Below are 20,531 nucleotides of genomic sequence, written 5' to 3'. Positions count from 1 at the left end.
AAAATACATTCTTCAAAAATGTATTGATTCTTTAATTGTACAATTCAAATCATGCTTACAGAAATCCAGAGCAGAAATATAAATCTGTGCAAACAATTCTAAGAGTAATACACAACTCTGTTATCTGAAAAGTATTGAGTAACTTCATATGCTGGACATGTGGCATATTTTTACTAGGATTTTAATGGAAGTCCAATACAATTCTCTCATCATGCCTCAATAAACAACTATCTGTTTTGTCTTTCCAGTGAAGTCTATTGAGTTCAGGATTGGAAAGAAACGCAGTTCTCAGTTAACCTGCAGTGATTTCACTGCTCTTGCCATGAGGTCACTGTCCCATCGTGAGGCGTCCCACCCAAGGAACCAGCCGGTGAAAGTGGGGGGCTCATGCCCCTGCTTTACCACTACCACAGATGTCTCCTTGTCCCGTCCCGATGGGTCTGTCTCAATGTAAGTCTTTGCTGCAAAGGTACAAATACTTACTTTACATGATTTTTGTATTTTATATTTTATGTTAAAACTGTTTTATGTGAATCATGTCATGTGTTCAGGTAAGCATGCTGTTAAACCTGGTCGAAGGCTTAAAGGAGTTCAGGTTAATATTCAAATTCTGTAGAATTTTTTTTTTTAAGGAAGGTGTGCCTGCGTCATCTCACCAGATTTTACAGACTCAGTCCTCTCCACCTCATTGGCATCCTTGCCAATCCACACAAACACCTGAGATATGAAATCAGGGGTTAGAGACACGTACCACACACTCACCCATGAAAGTCAAGAGATATCTTCAAATATTAAAGATTGTCATACACAACTGCTATCCTTTAAAACTTAGAAATAATCGTGAAGGATGTCATAAAGAGAGATAACGCTCTAACCTGATCCCAGACATCCAGTAACATGACATCATCCTCTGCCAGGTCATCTTGGTTAAACTCACCAGGTACTTCTTCAATCTATAGTTGTAAAAATGCCTAGTTAGTGTCCAAACAATATTTTGCCTTTATGTAGTGATATCTGAGCGGTTATCACAGAAAGTCAAGGCATGTTTTACATTTTTTGCATTGTCTTCCATGCAGAATTATTATTGAAAGCAATAGCCTAAAGAAAAAATGAACTGGACTTTGGTTCTCTCTTATCAGGTCTAGGATACTCACAATAAACCTTCCGCTTTTGTTGGAGCAGGCGAACAGTCGAGGAGGACGTTCTATAGTTTTACTCTCCAACATCTCAGATTTCTGATATTCTGTCTTCCCACCCAGAGCCTTCCAGAAGTCCTCTTAAATGCAAAATGAGCAATGAGTATATACAAAATTTAAAACTTCCTTCCCCTCCTGTCACCTACCAATGTGTGAGTAAAGAGTGTGAATTGAATCTGTTACATAATGGCCATACCAGGCTCATTTCCTTCAGTAACTGGAATGGTTTTGCACTCCAGCTTCTCACTCATGTACTTTGCCCCTCGTTCCTCTTCCTCGCTGGCCCCCTTCCCCTTCCACAAGTACCCATTCCCCTGAGGTAACTTCAGCAGGTAGGCATCATTGGTGTTCAGACTTGATGCTTTAGCATCTACCTGTTAGACCACAAAGCAACACTTTCAAAAGACATGCATGTATCGAAATTAAAAACAGGTCACACTAACCAAAGACGGTCAGCACTGTTTTGGAACATCAAGCAGATCTTGGCCTAGAAAATCTACCAGTGCTAACCAGAATGACCTAGATAGTCTAGTATGTTAACCTCAGCTCCACCACATGGGGGTCTACTGAAACAACCACCTAAACCAGCTTGGACCATCTACTGACTACAAATGATCAGGTTAGACATGTAAACCACGCAAAAGAAACTTGATTTAGCTAGGTCTTACTTTTCCTGGTAATTTCATGTGACCAAACTCATGTTTCTGTTCATTGTGCCTCACCAGAGACCAGGACTCACCTCACAAATTCGTGTAATGGTGCCCAGGTTCTTGCGCACTTGAAAGAGGCGAGTTGGAGGTGCGGGTGCCTGTCCTCCCTTCCTAGAAGTCCCATTCTTATACACGATCAGAGGCTTGTCTTTGAAGAGACTCAGCAAATGAGGTGGTTCCTTTCCTTGAGGAACTCGCACCTGGATGGACACGGAATGGAACCATGGTAAGATAACAACACCAGGCTAGTCATGTTTAGTCAGATCTACAAAGCCCCTGCTATACATCTTTGGAGCCCAAGTCCATAATCTAGCCCTAGTTTCAGTCAAGTTGCAGTAGATAAAATTCAAATACCCCTCACCTGAACAGCATGTCCTCCCAGCGTACGGTCCAGTTCAACAGTGAGAAAGGCTGAAGCTGTCAGTTCATCTATTGTGCTGCTGGAACCTTGCCTGAGGGGGAAAGCATAAAGCGATAAGCCTTGTTTGATTCATGTGCACGATTTGACTCCCCCTACGGAAACTATCCACTTCTACAGGGCTTACCAAGTGTAAATGATTTCTCCCTTCGTGTAAGTATATAAAATTATATAACAGTCCCCTCCGTAGAACTGGCCATATGTCTCTGGGTCGACAGGAACCTTGGTATCGCCTATGGTATTACCACACTCCACTCTCCAAATCTGTGAAACAACACCAGATTAAGAATATCCATCAAATAAATTCACAGTTTAGAATGGCTGGATTTCATCCAATGATTTTCTGTGATAATAGAGAACAATCTGTAGTTGTTGTGCAATAAAGTCTTTAAGATGTGCTCAAATTAGTGAAATTTCGTGTTCATTGTCTATTGTCAGTAGTGTAGCAATGTATGAAGCACAGCTCACACAGAAGTCACTTTTAAACCAAGCATCTTTTTGCCCTCAAGCTAATTCCAGATCACATGGATTTCTTTTAACATGGCTGGATTCCGCCTGTGTTTCGTCTGAAAAGCCCTAAAGGGTTAGTTCACCCAAAAATGAAAATTGTCTTTTACTCACCCTCATCTCGTTCCAAAACCGTAAGACCTTCGTTCATCTTCGGAACACAAAATTAAGATGATTTTGATTAAATCCGAGCGCTCTCTGACCCCTCCGTTAGACAGCAATGTAATTAACACTTTCAAGGCCCAGAAAGGGAGTAAAAAACATTGTTAAAATCGTCTGTGTGACTCCAGTGGTTCAACCTTAATTTTATGAAGCGACTAGAATACTTTTTGTGCTCAAAAACAAACAAAAATAAATTATTCAACAATTTTGTGTAGTCTGTGTCCGTCTCCTACGCAGTTTACGCAACAGGTCTTACGGGTTTTGGAACGACGTGAGGGTGAGTAAAAGACAGAATTAAAATTTTTGGGTGAACTAACCCTATTAGTGTGACTGCACGAGTGCAAAAGTTAGTAAGCACCATATCAGAATTTTAGCTTCTTTGGAGTGTCATTTTGTCAGTAAGATACTCATCTGCCACCAACGCAAGCACAATTTCACTTATACAATCTCTGATCTCTTGCATGCAAATAGTGACCTGGGTTTTTCCAGTTCCGTCATCAACCATGTTGTACTGAGCAGCCATTTGCTGAGACCCATGCAGCTTTGAGGCATCAAACTTGGCTTGTTGAATCTTTGCAATCCGCTCAGTGACAAAGACTCTGCCGAGACCCTCAGCCTGGTCCTTCTCTTTCCAGCTTTTGAAGAACTGCTTAAAGATGGGTGTCTCTCCACCCTCAGGAAGGACCTGGATCTGTGTACAAAAACCCGGATGATTCAAAGAATACTATACTTGTTTCCTGTCAATAAAAATGTGCAAAAGTTGTACCTATATGCATGCAGCTTGTCCTTAGCGCAGCATCCTTAAAGGGCCAACTTTGTATATTATCTACCCCTGAAAGTTCATATTAATACCTTAGAGTAGTAACATGTACTACTATAAACAAAGCTAAATAAGGTACAAAGATGCTTCCCTAGTGATAAGCTGTTGTTCCCCAAAAGGTTCAAATTTGCACATTTATTTCGGACATGTTGCTACATCTGTGACCATAAGTGATTCACTCATTCAAGTGAATAGCGGAACCTGGGTGTTTTCAGGATATCCCATCTGCTTAATGAAGCCCTCCGCTGTCTTCATGGCTTCCTTCCTCTCACTTGGATTTGCATTGCGGCCTAGAATGAAAAAAATATGGTCAGGCACCTGGGTAAGTATAGTGAATGTCACACAACTCCTTTGTTTAATGGCTTCAGTTTACCAATACCTTTCCACACAAAGATCATTTTGTTTTTTCCGTGGTCTAGAATGAAGCATTCCTCAGACAACAGGTCACTTTGGCTAAACGGATTCTCCTCTGACACGAGTGACACTTGCATTTTTCCTGTTGCATCTGACACCTGTAAAGCGCAATTGTATTTAAGTAATATCCTGTTACAGTTCCCTACAATTCCTGTCTATTGAATTTGCATATATATATATATTAAACTGAAGTGTATAGACTTGTTTACCATGTAAAGTTCAGCCATTTTCCTGTTTGACATGTCAGCAACCGCATCCTCATTATCGTCACCTTCAGGGATTTCAGGCTTTTCACCGAGAACCTGTGATGTGCAAAGCCAAGGTATAACAATGTCAAACTTTCCAGTTAAACCAGATATCGCACTGCCTATAGCAAACATCTTAGTCGTACAAAATAAACACATTCCGTATACCAGTAGCCACCTTTTGCATGCAATTTCTGGCAAACTTTTATTTGATACCTTCATCATCTCTTCAGGCTCCTGTTCTTCTTCTACAACAACCAGCTGGGCCCGTCCATTCCTCTCGTTGTCTCGGATGCCAGTAGCCACCTGTGCAGCTTTGAGGCGCTCAAACTTGTTGCACTTAGACCCACACCATTGGTAGATTTCCTAGTTTCAGAAATCGGTTCAGTCGTTGGTGATCTTGTCACACATACAGACAAATCGCTGGCAGAATTCCTAAAAAGACATCGACCTCAAAAATCGATTTCTTTCTTGGTAATTTTGTCAGCGAAACATGAGCTTTCTTAAGATTTTTTTTGCGAGTATTGCTTGGAAAATGCTACCATATATTTGTCTTTATACTGTCATTGTGGAATGCTATCAGTCAGGATTTTTCTGTGCTGTTGACCGGTCTTTCATTTTCATTAGAGATGTGAGAGAGTGCAGCACTAAGTAGCCTATGCTGTCAAATCACTCAGTCAAGTGGTATTATCACATTTAATCTTCCTGTAAACTATCCCATGCAACGCATGATCAGCAAGAGCCTGTTAGATGCTTAATGGATGCATCTGTTATTTGGCGTGAGACATGGTTCATCCCCTTGCGCTCTCAAAACATTTGCTCTACACAGTATGTTGACAGTCAAAGTAATTTGACAGCAATCCAATTATAAAACCCACCCAAAGTGCATACAGAGAGGATATTAAACACACACTGCACAAGTGAACCGGCCGGTTACTGTCTAAAAAATAAGAAAGTGTAATACTTTAATGTAATGTAATGTGTAATGTAATTTCTTTAGGTATTCTATCTGGGTTATCCTAACTGAGATTTTTATTTTATTTTAACTTAATTGTTAACTGTGCATTTGAAAGGTTTGTAGATTATTACTCAAAAAAAAAAAGATCAGTTTGTTAACTCATTTAGCAATTAAAGTAGTTTCCCCTGCTTTTTAAATGACAGATTTACTCACTTCATCATTTACTCACCCTCATGATGTTCAAACACTTTAGCGAGAAATTACGTATGATTTCAGAAGACTTGGAATATATATAGTGCATATGTCTCTTTTTGTAATTTACCAACTGCAGCATCCATTTTTGCTGTATATTGAAAAGCACAGTGTGGACATTTTTGCTAAAAAATTCTATGGAGGTTCCAAGGCCTAATAATATATTTGGTGTGACATGAGGGCGAATGGATGATGTTTTAGGTGAACTATCCTTGCATCTAATGCAGCCATTTGTATGTTTGTTGATACAGCAGGGCTTACCGCTCCCAGATCAGCTATGAAGCAGTCGCCCTTGTTGAAGCTGGCCCAGACGAGAGGCACTTCTGTGGCCCGGACAGTGCGCCTGCCCTTGATGTGGAAGAGTCGACGGGCAGTAAGATCATTGGTGACCACGTGTTGAAATCCTGATGCCACACCTCCAGTCTGAGAAGGTAAGAAAACATTTTTTTTCTAATTTTCCCTCAGCTCTTTCTTTTTTTTCCATTTTTAAAGACTTTCCGTTTTTAAACCCATGACTTATTATCAGTCTGTGGCCAAATGCAACACTGAGGAGTTGAATGTCCCCAAACACGTGCTATAACACAACATCCTCTCAGACCGTCTAAGAAGGAAGGCGTTGAGTAGTAGATTTTACCTCACCCAAATTGTAAACAAAACGACTAATCCTAGATTTGCACTTTGAAGTCTAGGAAACATTTTCTCAATTTACAAATAAACACTGCAGCAACCGTCAGTCTTTCCATCCGTTTAAACAGCCGCTTTATGTCTAACATAAGGCAGACCTGAAGTAAAATAAAGAATAGTACACTGTTGGGAGTCAGTAGAGCACAAAAACCGTTGTAGAAAAGTGTTGTAAGAGCAGGAATAAGGACATAAACTGTCTCAAACCTTATATGTGATCCCGCCTTTAAAGTAGCTGGTAAAGTTGTTGGATTCAAAACCCTGGAGTTCCCGGTACTGGACTGGTTTACCTCCCAGGTAGTCATCCATCTGAATGGTAAAGATGGCCGCTGCTGTACTTTCATCTTGGGTGCAATCTTTACCTATAGAGTGAGAAAGAATTGAGAGACTTCATCCACACCTACTTCTGTGGGCAATTCACTCTTCTTCTTTTTTTTTTTTTTAATTCAGGTTAATAATTAAGTAATTGTTTTTTCTTTTACACTTGCAGCTCCTCAGAGGCATGAACATTGCATTTCTAAACCATGAAAGAGCTGTTTGTTCTCACACTTGACGACAACTGATACCCAAAGTGTTTATTCTTTCAACGAGTTCTTTCACACACACAACCCACGCGTAGCGGCACAGACAGCCTTCTTCAGGGTGTGCTTCCCAAACAAACAATTTTCCCAAATTGTTTGGGAAATTGTTTGTTTGGAAAGCACACCCTGAAGAAGGCTGTCTGTGCCGCTACGCATGGGTTGTCCCCCAATTATGTCTTTAAAATTTTCTATTATGAAATAGCTTCCCAAAACAAACAATTTCCCCAAAAGGGGAAATTGTTTGTTTGGGAAGCACACCCTGAAGAAGGCTGTCTGTGCCGCTACGCGTGGGTTGTGTGTGCCCCCCACCCCCCACCTAGTGTCTTTTACATTTTCTATTAGAAAATAGCTTCCGAAAACAAAAAATTTCCCCAAAAGGGAAATGTGGGTTGTCCCCCAATTATGTCTTTTAAATTTTCTATTATGAAATAGCTTCCCAAAACAAACAATTTCCCCAAAAGGGGAAATTGTTTGTTTGGGAAGCACACCCTGAAGAAGGCGGTCTATGCCGCTACGCGTGGGTTGTGTGTGGTCCCCCCCCCCCCCACCTAATGTCTTTTAAATGTTCTATTATAAAATAGCTTCCCAAAACAAACAATTTCCCCAAAAGTGGAAATTGTTTGTTTGTGCCGCTACGCGTGGGTTGTGCCCCCCCCCCCCCCCCCCCTCATATGTCTTTAAAATTTTCTATTATGAAATAGCTTCCCAAAACAAACAATTTCCCCAAAAGGGGAAATTGTTTGTTTGGGAAGCACACCCTGAAGAAGGCTGTCTGTGCCGCTACGCGTGGGTTGTGTGCCCCCCCCCCATATGTCTTTTACATTTTCTATTATGAAATAGCCAGTAAAATAAAGGCTTTTTAATATTTTGAAGAAGAGTGCCTTGGATTTTCCTTTTTTCCACTGCTATATTAGTTATTGCTTGTGACCCCAGATGTGTTGTGGGATGTAAAAAGCCTTTCTATGCGATGCTGCCCATTTTGTGGCAGGCTTTTTTAGGGTAAATGACTTGGCAACAAAGACATGATAGGCAGAAACATCATTAAGGAATCCATTTACATTGGAAGTGGTTAATGACTCATAATGGAGGCCGTTTTATGTGTGTGTGTGTGTGGTGTTACGGACACTCAAGGCCAAAACATCACGGCAATATTGACATCTCTGAAACATCTAATGGGGTAAAGAAAGTGCTTTCACTTAGCAGAGGAAGGAAACTGTATTAAGTGCACATGGTTTCTGGTAACTAAATGGCTTCTAAATTTCTGTGACCTTGTTTGAGAAAACTGGTTACATTAACAGAAATGTAATGTTATATTTCTCTTCTAGACTTTCTCTTGTTATATTTCTCTTGCCAGAGTAAAATACATAAATACAACCATACTCATTTTCATTATCTCTGCATCTTGACCAGAGAAGTTTGTTTTTTGAAATAGCACTGACACAGCTTGTTGAAGCAACCAGAGAAAGCTTATCTATGCCTGAGGCTTCACCACAACACATATCATAAATTAAATATCAAGTTTTAGGAAATCGCATCACATGACCTTTTGATCTTGTCATAAACAGGTACAATTATAAAACATTTTTAGAGATTTATTTACCTTCACCTATAATGTAAGGGACTGCAGGGGTCCTGTCTATGGCATAATTTCTTTCCTGCATGTTGCCTGGACCACATGATTTTAAATATTAATAAGCAGTGAAGCTTTAAAGAAAACCCGTAACAATTAATATTTAAAGAATATGCAAAACTACTTGAATGAGGCTTCTTCATTATGATATCAGAACAGTTGTATCACCCTTACACTTTTGACTTCAAAATATCAAATTCAGAATTTAAAAACATGCTTTTCATTGAGTAGGTGCATAGATGAATGTCCAGTATTAAAACCATGAGACCCAGTAATCACTTCTGAGCATGAACTTTACAACCATCGCATTATTTAAACGTCGTTTTATAGGGGCCATATACTTCGCTCAGGCTATCTGATGGTGTATTTACAAAGTGCACATTTGAGTATCATGTCAGATAATTTTCCGTCGTCTTTCTTCAAACTTTTAAGTAGTGACTGAGATTTTGCAGTTTCCTATATTTTTACAATCATCATTCATACAGATCTGGACAAAAGTTTGTGAATATAATTTTGACCTAATACCCTCTTAAACGTTTAAGGTGCTGAGATAAGTCAGTTTACTGTTTAATTGCAGATCGAGTCACATGCACTTTTGACTAAAGAATATATTCTATACAGTATATATTCTAATATATATATTTAAATAAATATATATAATAAAGTAAACAATATAATATAAAATAATATTCTCTAAAGTACAGAACAACTGCTACTTACCCAGCCAGAAGTGCAGATCATAGAAACAGGAGTTCTTCTGTTTGACAGTGTGGAGCACCAGATAGGCATCACCTATATAGAAGCTTCCATGTAAGTTGTCAGGCACAAGGACCAGTTCCATCTTTTCAATTCTCCATATCTGGAGACCAGCGCGTTTGCCAGCCTGCTCGAACTCTTTGTGGTAAAGCCCCATGTCTGAGAGAGGTGCGTGCAGATGAGGTGAGAGGCAGACAGTGTACTTCTGTGGCCTGACAGCACTGAATCAATAACAGCAGCGTGCAGATGTCTCTACTTACACATTCAAGTGGGCGTGTTCAGAAACATGGCAAAGTAGTTAAACGCGCAGAGAGCGAGAGAGAGAGACAGAGAGACAGAGAGACAGAGAGAGAGAGAGAGAGAGGTGCAAATGTTTTATTATATTTAACTCTTTTTTTTCTTGTTATCAAGTCGCATTATTCAACTTTAAATTAATTTAATGAAATGAACAAAGCGCTGTCTAAATTGATGTAGAAAGACTAATAGGTTTGTTGCCATAATGAGAGGCAAAGGATAGTTGAAACTACATTTATTTATTAACATTCACAACACATTTATTTCTCAATTTGAGCCTTAAGTGTCTACCATTTGTAATAGCAAATATTGCAAAGGACTTCAAAGACAATGGACACCCTCCAAATGTTTTATAGGGAGCCTGTTTAGTGTCTGATCACCAGATACATTGGGAGAATGGCAGTTACAACATAAATATATCCAGAGCTTTTGAGATTCTCTCACTGTTGCATTACAAGGATTACACACATTTTGCACATTGCAATTCTTACAGTATCATATTACCTTGTTATATGGATGCACATCTTAAGAAAATGTCTGCACACTGCAATTCATATACACTCTTAAACCTTGTTTTTTGTATATGCATGCACAAGAACATTTCTATTAACCACAATCAGTCCCACGTTTCTACATAATTATTACTAGATGAGACACATTAACTTATTTTTCATCAATATTGGAGATTTATCATAAATTAGGTTGTACATCTTTCAGCTGCAACATGATTCAACAGGATGGGTTGAGGTTACATTAGGTTATGTAGAAAATGCAAAAACCACTGAAGGAAAAAAAACTGCAATCTAGAGGAAGTTAATCTGATATGAAAGATCTCACTCTAAATTAGAAACAAACAGTTACTTAATACAGAAAATCCTTCCATGACACCATATGCCTAAAAGAAAATGAATTTATTTGGTAAAGTTAAAAATAAAAACTGAAGCCAAAACGTCTTGATTGCCCCCAGGTGGTTGGTCCCAGTATAGCTCATAACCCCCGCCCTCTGTGTATTCTAATGGACGGGAGACAAACTAAACAATCAAATTAAACTCCATATAATTTTTCCCTAAAGATGGTTTCTGTCATTTTAGGCAGTTTTTATCACACTGATTTCATTTCAAGTGTTTGTTTTTTAAATAGGTTTAGTTTTAATTAGTTATTTGATGCTATAAAAATGTGGGGGGTCATGATTGACAGCTGAAATTGAGAGCTTCTCTGAGTGAAGTAGTCACTGAGGTACCAACTGACTTTTCTTGGGATTTTCAGGAGGAGATTGGAGCTTTAGCTTTAATTTCTACATTTCCATAACTGTCTATTTTACACCGACATAATGAATCTGCGTCTGCAAGAGTGCAGGCGGGCTTTTGATATCGCGGCTCTACTTCCTGCTCTCTACTGCGCAGACTCCGATCCCGAGATCACTACTGCACAGACTCTGCCCCAAATCTCCGCAAGATGTCAGCGCCATATTTGGACCTCCGGAGGCTTCACTTTTCTTCAGAGGAAGAGAATGAAGTCGCGTCGTCCATATTTTTTACGATCTATGGCTGTCCTATAAATTCGCTGCCTTCAAAGTGTATCTTGAAAAATTAGCCTTTGATTTCCAGCGAGTTAGTCTTTGGCAAAGAATAGCTGTAAACCTGTGCCAATGAAACAACCACAATTATCTAGTATTACCAGCAGCCTGGGTATTTAAATTCAGAGTAAACAGACTTGACTTGTCATGTCAACCTACATTATGCACAGAGAATTGAATATGAAATGTATAATAAAAAGAAGAAACTCTCTGTAGACCAGACATACCTATCAGAGCAAACCATCAGTCTCCACGAGTGCTAGTTGAACTCCTCATAATTTGGAGGAACAGGATTATTTTGTTAGAAAAGTCTTTTTTTTAATGTTGATATTTTGACATCCACTTTTCAGTGATCATTTGTTTACTACAAATTAATAGCAAAGGGATTGACAATTTATTTTTTAATTTAAGGGATAGTGTATTACTTTAAAAGGGGACAACATGATAGTAACAAAGTTAACAGTAAACCCGAGTGCACAGCTTAAAGCATTTTTAATTATATACTAAGAAAATAAAAAACATATACACACACTATTTTGCCAAAAGTATGGGAAACCTCTCCAAATTATTGAATTCAGATGTTCCAATCACTTCCATGGCCACAGGTGTATAAAATCAAGCACCTAGGCATGCAGACTGCTTCTACAAACATTTGTGAAAGAATGGGGGTCTCTCTCAGGAGCTCAGTAAATTCAAGCGTGGTACCGTGATAGGTCGCCACCTATGCAATAAGTCCATTCGAGAAATTTCCTCACCACTAAATATCCCACGGTCAACTGTTAGTCGTATTATAACAAAGCGTAAGCAATTGGGAACAACAGCAACTCAGCCATGAAGTGTTAGGCCACATAAAATCACAGAGCGGGGTCAGCGCATTCTGAGGTACACAGTGCGCAGAAGTCGCCAACTTTCTGCAGAGTCAATAGCTACAGACCTCCAAACTTTGTGTGGCCTTCAGATTAGCTCAAGAACAAGAGCTGGAGCTTCATGTAATGGGTTTCAATGGCCGAGCAGCTGCATCCAAGCCTTACATCACCAAGTGCAATGCAAAGCGTCGGATGCAGTGGTGTAAAGCACGCCACCACTGGAGATGTGTTCTCTGTAGTGACGAATCACGCTTCTCTGTCTGGCAATCTGATAGACGAGTCTGGGTTTGCCAGTTGCCAGGAGAACGATACTTGCCTGACTGCATTGTGTCAAGTGTGGAGGGGGGATTATGGTGTGGTGTTGTTTTTCAGGGGTTGGGCTTGGCCCCTTAGTTCCAGTGAAAGGAACTCTCAATGCTCCAGCATACCAAGACATTTTGGACAATTTCATGCTCCCAACTTTGTGGGAACAGTTCGGGGATGGCTCCTTTCTGTTCCAACATGACTGCGCACCAGTGCACAAACAAGGTCCAGAAAGACATGGATGAGTGAGTTTGGTGTGGAGGAACTTTACTGACCTGCACAGAGTCCTGACCTCAACCTGATAGAACACCTTTGGGATGAATTAGAGCAGAGACTGCAAGCCAGGCCTTCTCATCCAGCATCAGTGCCTGACCTCACAAATGCGCTTCTAGAAGAATGGGCAAGAATTCCCATTAACACACTCCTAAACCTTGTGGAAAGCCTTCCCAGAAGAGTTGAAGCTGTTATAGCTGCAAAGGTTAGGCCAACGCTATATTAAACCGTACGGATTAAGAATGGGATGTCACTAAAGTTCATGTGCATGTAAAGGCAGGCGTCCCAAAACTTTTGGCAATATATGAAAGATTGAAAAAAGACAATACTTTTGTTGCATAAACATTTTTCTCACAGAAATATGATCCATGTGCATTATTTATTGCCTCGTCAAATGAATGTATCATGGTTCTTGTGTTTTTTTGAGGGCCAAATTTCTCACCTCTCATGGTGTTACAGTTGCATTCACACTTATAGCAACAAACCAAACATAGTCAGCTTTTGCTTCTAACACACAAATGGCAGAATCTTTTTCTCACTCTTGCAGCGTTGCACACAGTGAAGTAAAAATCTGAATGCAACAAAGTGAGGTTATATTTCCTCCAGAGCATGTATCCAGTTCTCTGTGTATCTCACACTGCAGTCAATCTCTAAGAACCCTTCAAACCAGGGTTCAAAATAAGCGTGCTGTATGATCAATCCAAACAGAAGTGCAAAAGATTATTTTAAAAATGGGTTACTTTATTTAGATGGTCCACTTAAGACATTCTACTAACTATAAGTAACTGTGTGACTACAAGTAAAGCAACACTCAGAGTATCTGTGAAGTGCCATAAAAAAAGCATTACTGGTGTGCATCTTGAGACAAAACAATGGCTCTGACATACTTTAAGATCCTGTATGTCAGTGGAAGTTGCTTTCAATTAAAACAGCTCAAACATGCATTTGAGTCTAGGACTAGGCTTAAGCCTTGTCTGTGAAACTAGGAGTTAATGAAGTTACTATTATTTAAAAATTTGAAAAGTCAAAATAAACAAGTAGATCACTTCTAAACTTTTCACTGGTACATCTTCACAGGAACAATAGGATTCATTGTCACTGAAGATCATGTGTCATTTGAATTGAATGTGAAACTGTTAGATTTATTCTGTGTTCTAAGGAATTTCCCATAACACTTAATTACAACTTAAGTTAAGTCCACTCAATGGTATCTGTGACATTCTGTGGTACTCATACCACTCGTATCATTTCATGTTTGAAGATAAACTATTGGTTGTGCATTTTTCCAAGGTAATTCCTGTTGGCGGAGTTCATTCCAAGTAATGCTTTAATGCATAATTATGTTCTACTATTGAATCTTCTTGGTATCCTTGCATAAATATTATGCAAACGCTAACAGGCTGACATGATCATGAGTATTACATATAGCATTGCATAGACAAGGCTAGTGCGTGATCACACAAGATCTAAAGCTATAAAGCTCATAAAACATATAGTTATGGCTATACTTTTTTCAAAACAGTATGATAATTATACATATACCATACTCCGGTGTGGCACACTTGAACCAGAATTCATTTGTCTCCTCACTTGCAGTTCTGTCTCCATGACAACCATCATTTGAGGGATCTGCGCCTTGAACAGATCTGTCTCTGTGGATCTGAGAATGATAAAGACCTCATCCTCAGAAGAAAATTTGATTGTGTGCTATTAACAGTGCATTATGCAAATCCTTGAATAATGAAAAAACATTACTCAAGGAACCTGGGATGGTAATCATGGCTCTCTCTTGTGACAAAACAGACCGTTACAATACAAACTGATTAAATGTGAGGATCACTGCAGGCCATGGAGAATGAAACTGAATATGAAGTCTTGTTCTTCATGGTGATGATACACAGGGCAACTTTTTGAGCAACGTTACTAGGCTATGTTGCCGTCAACGGGCAACCAGGTAAGAAACAGGGCCCATGACCGATCTAAAGTATCCAGGTAGAAATTTGTTTCCCATTCACAATGGGAAAGTGGCCAAGCAAATTGCTTTGTAACATTGCCCAGCAACGTTGCTCAAAAAAGTTGCCCCATGTATCATCACCTTTAGTCTTCTTCACATATATAATTTGCATTTTGCAAGTGAGACAAACTGGCGAATCTCTGTAAAAACTTTACCAGTGCCTATAAACAGTTCTGCAGTTTTGAAAAACCTTTATTTAAAAAAGACAAGTGATTGCAACATAATTATAGCGGGCGACGGAATAGAAATTACGCCTCGTATTGGCAACCATTGTGTAATTTGTCTATGCTCTGGATACATTGCTTTGTTGCCAGTTAATAAAACCATGCTGCCTGTTTGAACTGCCATTGTGTAAGCTCTAAATAAGGGTTACGGTAAGTGTTGGGGTTATGAAATAACATTAATTAGACTGTGTTATAATACCCAATTGTACATGATTACTTTGTTGTCCTGGAGAAGCATGGAAATGAAAATCTCCTAATTGCACTGAGTTAGTTTGCACACTTCAATTATGATGCTCTAACATTAATTGCTGAGGAGATGCAGTTTCCAGTGAACAACCCTAGTCTTTCACCTTCAGTTCTTTTAATCAAATACTTTAAAGTTGCCATGAAACAGAAGTTGTGATAGTCTTTTCTTTCCTTTTGCGATGTCTATATGAGTGAAACTTGTTGGGGCGGGACATGATATTGTCCATCAAGAATCGATTGGATGGTTGTATTGTGGTTTGCTATTGCTATGAGGACGTGAGTGGCAGGTTGTTAAAGCTACAGTGTGTGATATTTTCCCCCATCTAGCGGTGAAAAGGTATATGACCATCCAGTGAATATTAGTTTCTGTTCCTCTCAATTCAGATTTTGTTTTAACTCCTACGGTGGCCGATTTAGTCCAAGATTAACATGGCTTCCAGTTCAACCTCGTCCACATTCGACACGGTGCCATCGAGTGTTAAAACGTGAAAGGCATGTCCCTCTTTGGCTAATGTACTTTCAAGGTGGAGGGGCAACATGGCGACCGGCATTCTAACCCCTCACCCGTATGTATTTTCAATGGCATATTATAAACTTACGAGAATACTTTATTACTTGAAAGAAGTAAATATACATTAATGAGCACATATATTTTTGAAAGAACTAAGTGTTTTTAGCTAAGAATAAACTAAAAAAAGTTACACAGTGTAGCTTTAAGTAACTACATGTACTTACTATAGGGATAGGATTAGGGTTTGGTTTGGTTTGGTTTAGGGTTAGTTGCATGTAATTATGCATAATTTACAGTTATTATCTATGGTAACTGCATGTAACATGTAACATTTAACAATGACACTGTCAAATAAAGTGTTACCCTCTTTTTTTAGTATCTTTGTTACAGTAATAACAGTAAATCATACATGGCAACATATCATACAAGCAACTAACTCTAAATAAAACTCTGCCTATAGTAAGCAAGCACGTTTTTTTCATATTATTCAGTACTTATTTGTCTAATTACACTATAACAAGGACACCTTAAAATAAAGTAACCACTTTTATTTTTAATTATTGTGAAAATGTAGAATTTAATGTTTTAAAGTGTTTTTTTTATCATGCTTTAGCAAGAGACTCAAGGTTCATGTTTGAACGCAGGATCACACACGATGTTGACGCCCTTTTATTGCATTTCCTGTTTTTCATATGGGGTTGAAGCCTCGGGTTGTTTACTGTGGCTAAATCTTGTCAGGCCTAGTTAAAAAAGAATTAAACTAGTCCAATAAGTTATTACTGATAAACAATTGAATATGTTGCTCCTGATGGAAACCAGGCAGTTACCAAATGACTACCTTCGTCTAAACCTTCTTACTCCCTCTGCTCAGGATGTAAATACATGTCTAATCCACGTCTCTATAGGTGATCAGAATGGTGTGAAAGTTGTCATGACTAAATTTCAAAATGTGATATAATGTGAATAGATGGCTTTCAAAGTGCTTGCTTGTACCACTCTTCTGATCATATTAATATATCCTCCTCCTAGGCCTGTTAGATTTTTTTTTTTCTTTGAACTCAATTAACTACTCATTCTGACTTGTGCTGTATCCTTGATAAGTAATTTCAGTATACTGTACATATTGACACTGTTTGCTTCAATGCCAATTACGTTATATCAACTCTTGATAGTTTCAGTCTTGTACAACATGTCAATTTTCCTACTCATTGCCATGGTCAGACACTTGATCTTGTTTGCTCTTCAGGAATTAATAATGTATCTGGCTCACAAACTGGTACACTCTAAAAAATGCTGGGTTAAAAACAACCCAAGTTGGGTTGAAAATGGACTAACCCAGCAATTGGGTTGTTTTAACCCAGCAGTTTTACTCCATTTTCAACCCAACTTTTAACCCAGCATTTTTTAGAGTGTATATCTGACCATAAACTGATTACCATGAACATTTAGATTTGATTTCCATTTTTCTGAACCTGCTCTCAAAATCACAATTTCTCCATTACATTTCTCCATCAAACTCCATTAATGCATCTTCTCTGTCTTCTTACTCAGATTTTTCTTGTCCTTCTGCTGTTCTCTCTACTTACAACTCTGCTATCTCTGAAGCCTTGGACAAACACACTCCCATGATAACTAAGCTGGTTCCTTCATCATGCGTCCATTTGGTATATACCTGAGCTCCGATTGCTTTAACCAAATTGGCGGACGTCTGGAGTGCAGGCATAGGAAAAGTGGTCTTGAGGTGCATTACCAGGATTTCTGTGATCATCAGCATAAATAGACTGCTCTCAATGCCACACGTGCACTGCTAAAGGTAGACCTAAGACCTTATTTTTTACTGTCAGCAAACCTATTAAAGGGTTTGTTCACCCAAAAATGAAAATTCTGTCATTAATTACTCACCCTCATGTCGTTCGACACCCGTAAGACCTCCGTTCATATTCGGAACACAAATGAAGATATTTTAGTTGAAAGCTGATGGCTGAGAAAGGCTTCAGATAGGCCTCCATTGGCATTCAGTACATTTACACTCACAAGACCCATAAAAGGCACTTAAAACGTTGTTACAAAGTCCATCTCACCACAGTGGCTCTACAATAATTTTACGATGCGACGACAATAGTTTTTGTGCGCAAAAAAAAATCTAAATTACAACTTTATCCAACTTGTTATTGTCTTCCGTGTATGCCTCCACGACGCATGCGCGAGAATATGACGTAGCGCCAGCGTTCGGGAATCCATGAAATGCACACTTTAGCCCGATTTTGAGCACTACGCCGAGACCTAAAGCACGATCAATGTATAATTCAACAGCTTAGATATGCACGTCTTCCTCTGCTTGTAAAAAAATCGCTTCTGGGTCATCTGTCCGAACGCCGGATCTGCGTCATATTCTCACGCATGCGTCGTGGAGGCATACACGGAAGACAATAACAAGTTGGATAAAGGTGTTATTTTGATTTTTTTTTGCGCACAAAAACTATTGTCGTCGCATCGTAAAATTATTGTAGAGTCACTGTGGTGAGATGGACTTTGTAACGACGTTTTAAGTGCCTTTTATGCGTCTTGGGAGTGTAAATGTACTGAATGCCAATGGAGGCCTATCTGAAGCCTTTCTCAGCCATCAGCTTTCAACAAAAATATCTTCATTTGTGTTCCGAATATGAACGGAGGTCTTACGGGTGTCGAACGACATGAGGGTGAGTAATTAATGACATTATTTTCATTTTTGGGTGAACTAACCCTTTAACCCTCCAGCACATCATATTGCTGGCTCAATTGACCTCTGCAACTCTATTTATGAAATATTTTTATAAATTTCAGCAAAAGTTCCATCTAACTGGTCTCCATCTAAACCCATACATAATGTATTGTCTAGCTTTATTCTCACCAGCCCATCTTCTGTTAGTGACCTAATTGCACAAACTAGCTCATCGACTTGCCAGTTAGATCCAGCACCTACCTTACTTCTTAAAGGCTGCCTATCTGTAATTTCATCTCTTAAGCCGCGTTTCCACAGAAATTACCCGGAACTATTTGTACCAGGAACTTTTTTCTCAGGAACTTTTTCTCCCCCAGACCTGCTACTATCTGCGTTTCCACCGCGGTCTAAAGTACCGGGAAGATTAGGCAAATTAATCCGATGACGTGGGAATGCTCTCGCGGGACTTTGCTGTCATACGCCGATCGGGCATCGAACAGGCATATTCTCCAGTGCGTACATCTACTGTACACTCGTTATTGCGGTGCATTGTGGGATTGAATGAGTGCACTCAAAAACGTCCACTATTGTTTCGGACACCACTACAAATGGATGTTCACTCAAATAGTGCCCTATTTAAGGGTAGGGGAGAACCGGGGCGAAAGTAACACGGGACGAAAGTAACAAAGCGACTTTCTCAGAGCCCTTGACTATATTTGCATTTCAAGTTATGACAGCACGTTCAGCAAATAACCCTTGACGGATCTGCAAAATATCACGTGTTTCCGTCTTTGTTTTCCGCGGTTAGGTCCGAAATATAGTTTTCAAGTACGGCAAGTAAATGAATGAAGCGGTACTTTTTTTTTCTAATTACAAGTTGTGTTTCTTGTTTCATGTGTCACAGTAATGATCAATCTACGGGTTATTTAGTGCTGTTACACACCCTGAAGGTTTGTCTTTTCAGAGTTTTTTCAGTATAAAAGTAAATCGTGTTTAAATGTCAGGACTTCCTGTCGGGACGAAAGTAACACGCTATTATATATATAATGCATATTATGCTAATTTAATTTAATTTTCATATTGTTCATTCTGTTGAAGAAAAAACTTATCAAATAGATTTACATTGCACATAAAAAAATATTCTAAACAATTCAAGTTTGTCCTGTCAGGTTACATTTGAAACATTTGATAAACTTTAACATTTAAAATGAAAATGTAATTTAATATTTATTTTGCAAAGATAAAGGACAAAATATGTTGCAGTTACATATTAACATGGTCATAGTCAGGTATGTTTAAAAAAAAAAAAACAAGAGTATCACAAAAAAATCTAGCTTGTATTGTTGTGTTACTTTTGACCCACCTGTGTTACTTTCGTCCCACCTGATGGGGTCAAAAGTAACAATGTGCAGCTTATGTTCAAAGTGAAAATATACTGTAGTCATTCTACATTTGTACAAAATACCACCTGCTATTTATAGACCACACTTGTGAGTTATTGACCACAGCAAAAATATTTCTCGGTCTAAAATATTATCTTTTAAAATTACGTTTTTCTGAAAAATGGTACTTTCGTCCCTGCTCTCCCCTATAGGGGGCGATTTCGAACACAGCCCCCGAGTTCCCCCCCAAAGTTCCTAGTTCCGGGGGAAAGTTCCTGCGGTGGAAACGCGGCGTAATTAAAAACTGTGGTTGTTACTTCTATTTTGAAGAAATCAGGGCTAGATTCTTCAGCTATGAATAATTTGTAGACCTATATCCAATCTTCCTTTAGTTTCTAAACTGCTCGAAAAAAGTCTCATCTATCTGTTAACAAGCTTCTTGATCCCTACCAATCTGATTTTCGAATAAGGCCATAGGACTGAAACAGCACTGTCAAAAATAACCAATGACCTGCTGCTGATTCTGGCTGTCTCACTGTTCTTATTATGCTTGATTTTGACACTGTATCCCATCACTTACTTATCTCTTGTCTTTCAGCTATAGGCATCACGGGTAGTGCTCTTTCTTGGTTTACATCCTATCTTCGTCCTACATCTCCCTCAAGGCTTTGTTCTTGGACCTCTTCTTTTCAATATGTATTTGTTACTCCTTGGTCGTACTATCTATTGCCATGGTCTCAGCTGCTTTTGACATTGTATCCCATCAAATACTTATCTCTTTTCTTGCAGCTATAGGCATAATGGGCAAGGC

At 39.0% G+C, this 20,531-nt stretch overlaps 2 protein-coding genes across 2 annotated transcripts in view; both read right to left on the bottom strand.

The window, feature by feature from the left end:
- Nucleotides 1-20,531, bottom strand: part of bzw2 (basic leucine zipper and W2 domains 2) — a 440,416-nt gene that overhangs the window by 258,848 nt on the left and 161,037 nt on the right. The gene's annotated exons all lie outside the window — the stretch shown is intronic.
- Nucleotides 14-9,595, bottom strand: scin (scinderin). Its single transcript, XM_079829429.1, has 16 exons — nucleotides 9,295-9,595; nucleotides 6,571-6,725; nucleotides 5,944-6,105; nucleotides 4,689-4,838; nucleotides 4,437-4,529; nucleotides 4,193-4,325; nucleotides 4,015-4,103; nucleotides 3,469-3,684; nucleotides 2,452-2,588; nucleotides 2,268-2,358; nucleotides 1,936-2,106; nucleotides 1,393-1,570; nucleotides 1,155-1,276; nucleotides 876-953; nucleotides 657-717; nucleotides 14-461 (listed from the first exon to the last, which is right to left on the bottom strand). Exons 1-16 carry the CDS (start codon nucleotides 9,485-9,487, stop codon nucleotides 289-291), a joined length of 2,202 nt encoding a protein of 733 aa, XP_079685555.1. The 5' UTR covers nucleotides 9,488-9,595; the 3' UTR covers nucleotides 14-288.

Source organism: Gobio gobio (genome assembly GCF_949357685.1).
Source record: "Gobio gobio genome assembly, chromosome: 11".
Lineage (NCBI taxonomy): Eukaryota > Metazoa > Chordata > Actinopteri > Cypriniformes > Gobionidae > Gobio > Gobio gobio.
This window is presented reverse-complemented; position numbering and strand designations above follow the sequence as displayed.

Coding starts and splice junctions, on each gene's coding strand:
- scin (XM_079829429.1), bottom strand. CDS start 9,487: ATGGGGCTTTACCACAAAGAGTTCGAGCAGGCTGGCAAACGCGCTGGT. Junction 4,104..4,192: donor AATGATCTTTGTGTGGAAAG/GTATTGGTAAAC, acceptor TTTTCATTCTAG/GCCGCAATGCAAATCCAAGT. Junction 2,359..2,451: donor GGAGAAATCATTTACACTTG/GTAAGCCCTGTA, acceptor TTTCCCCCTCAG/GCAAGGTTCCAGCAGCACAA.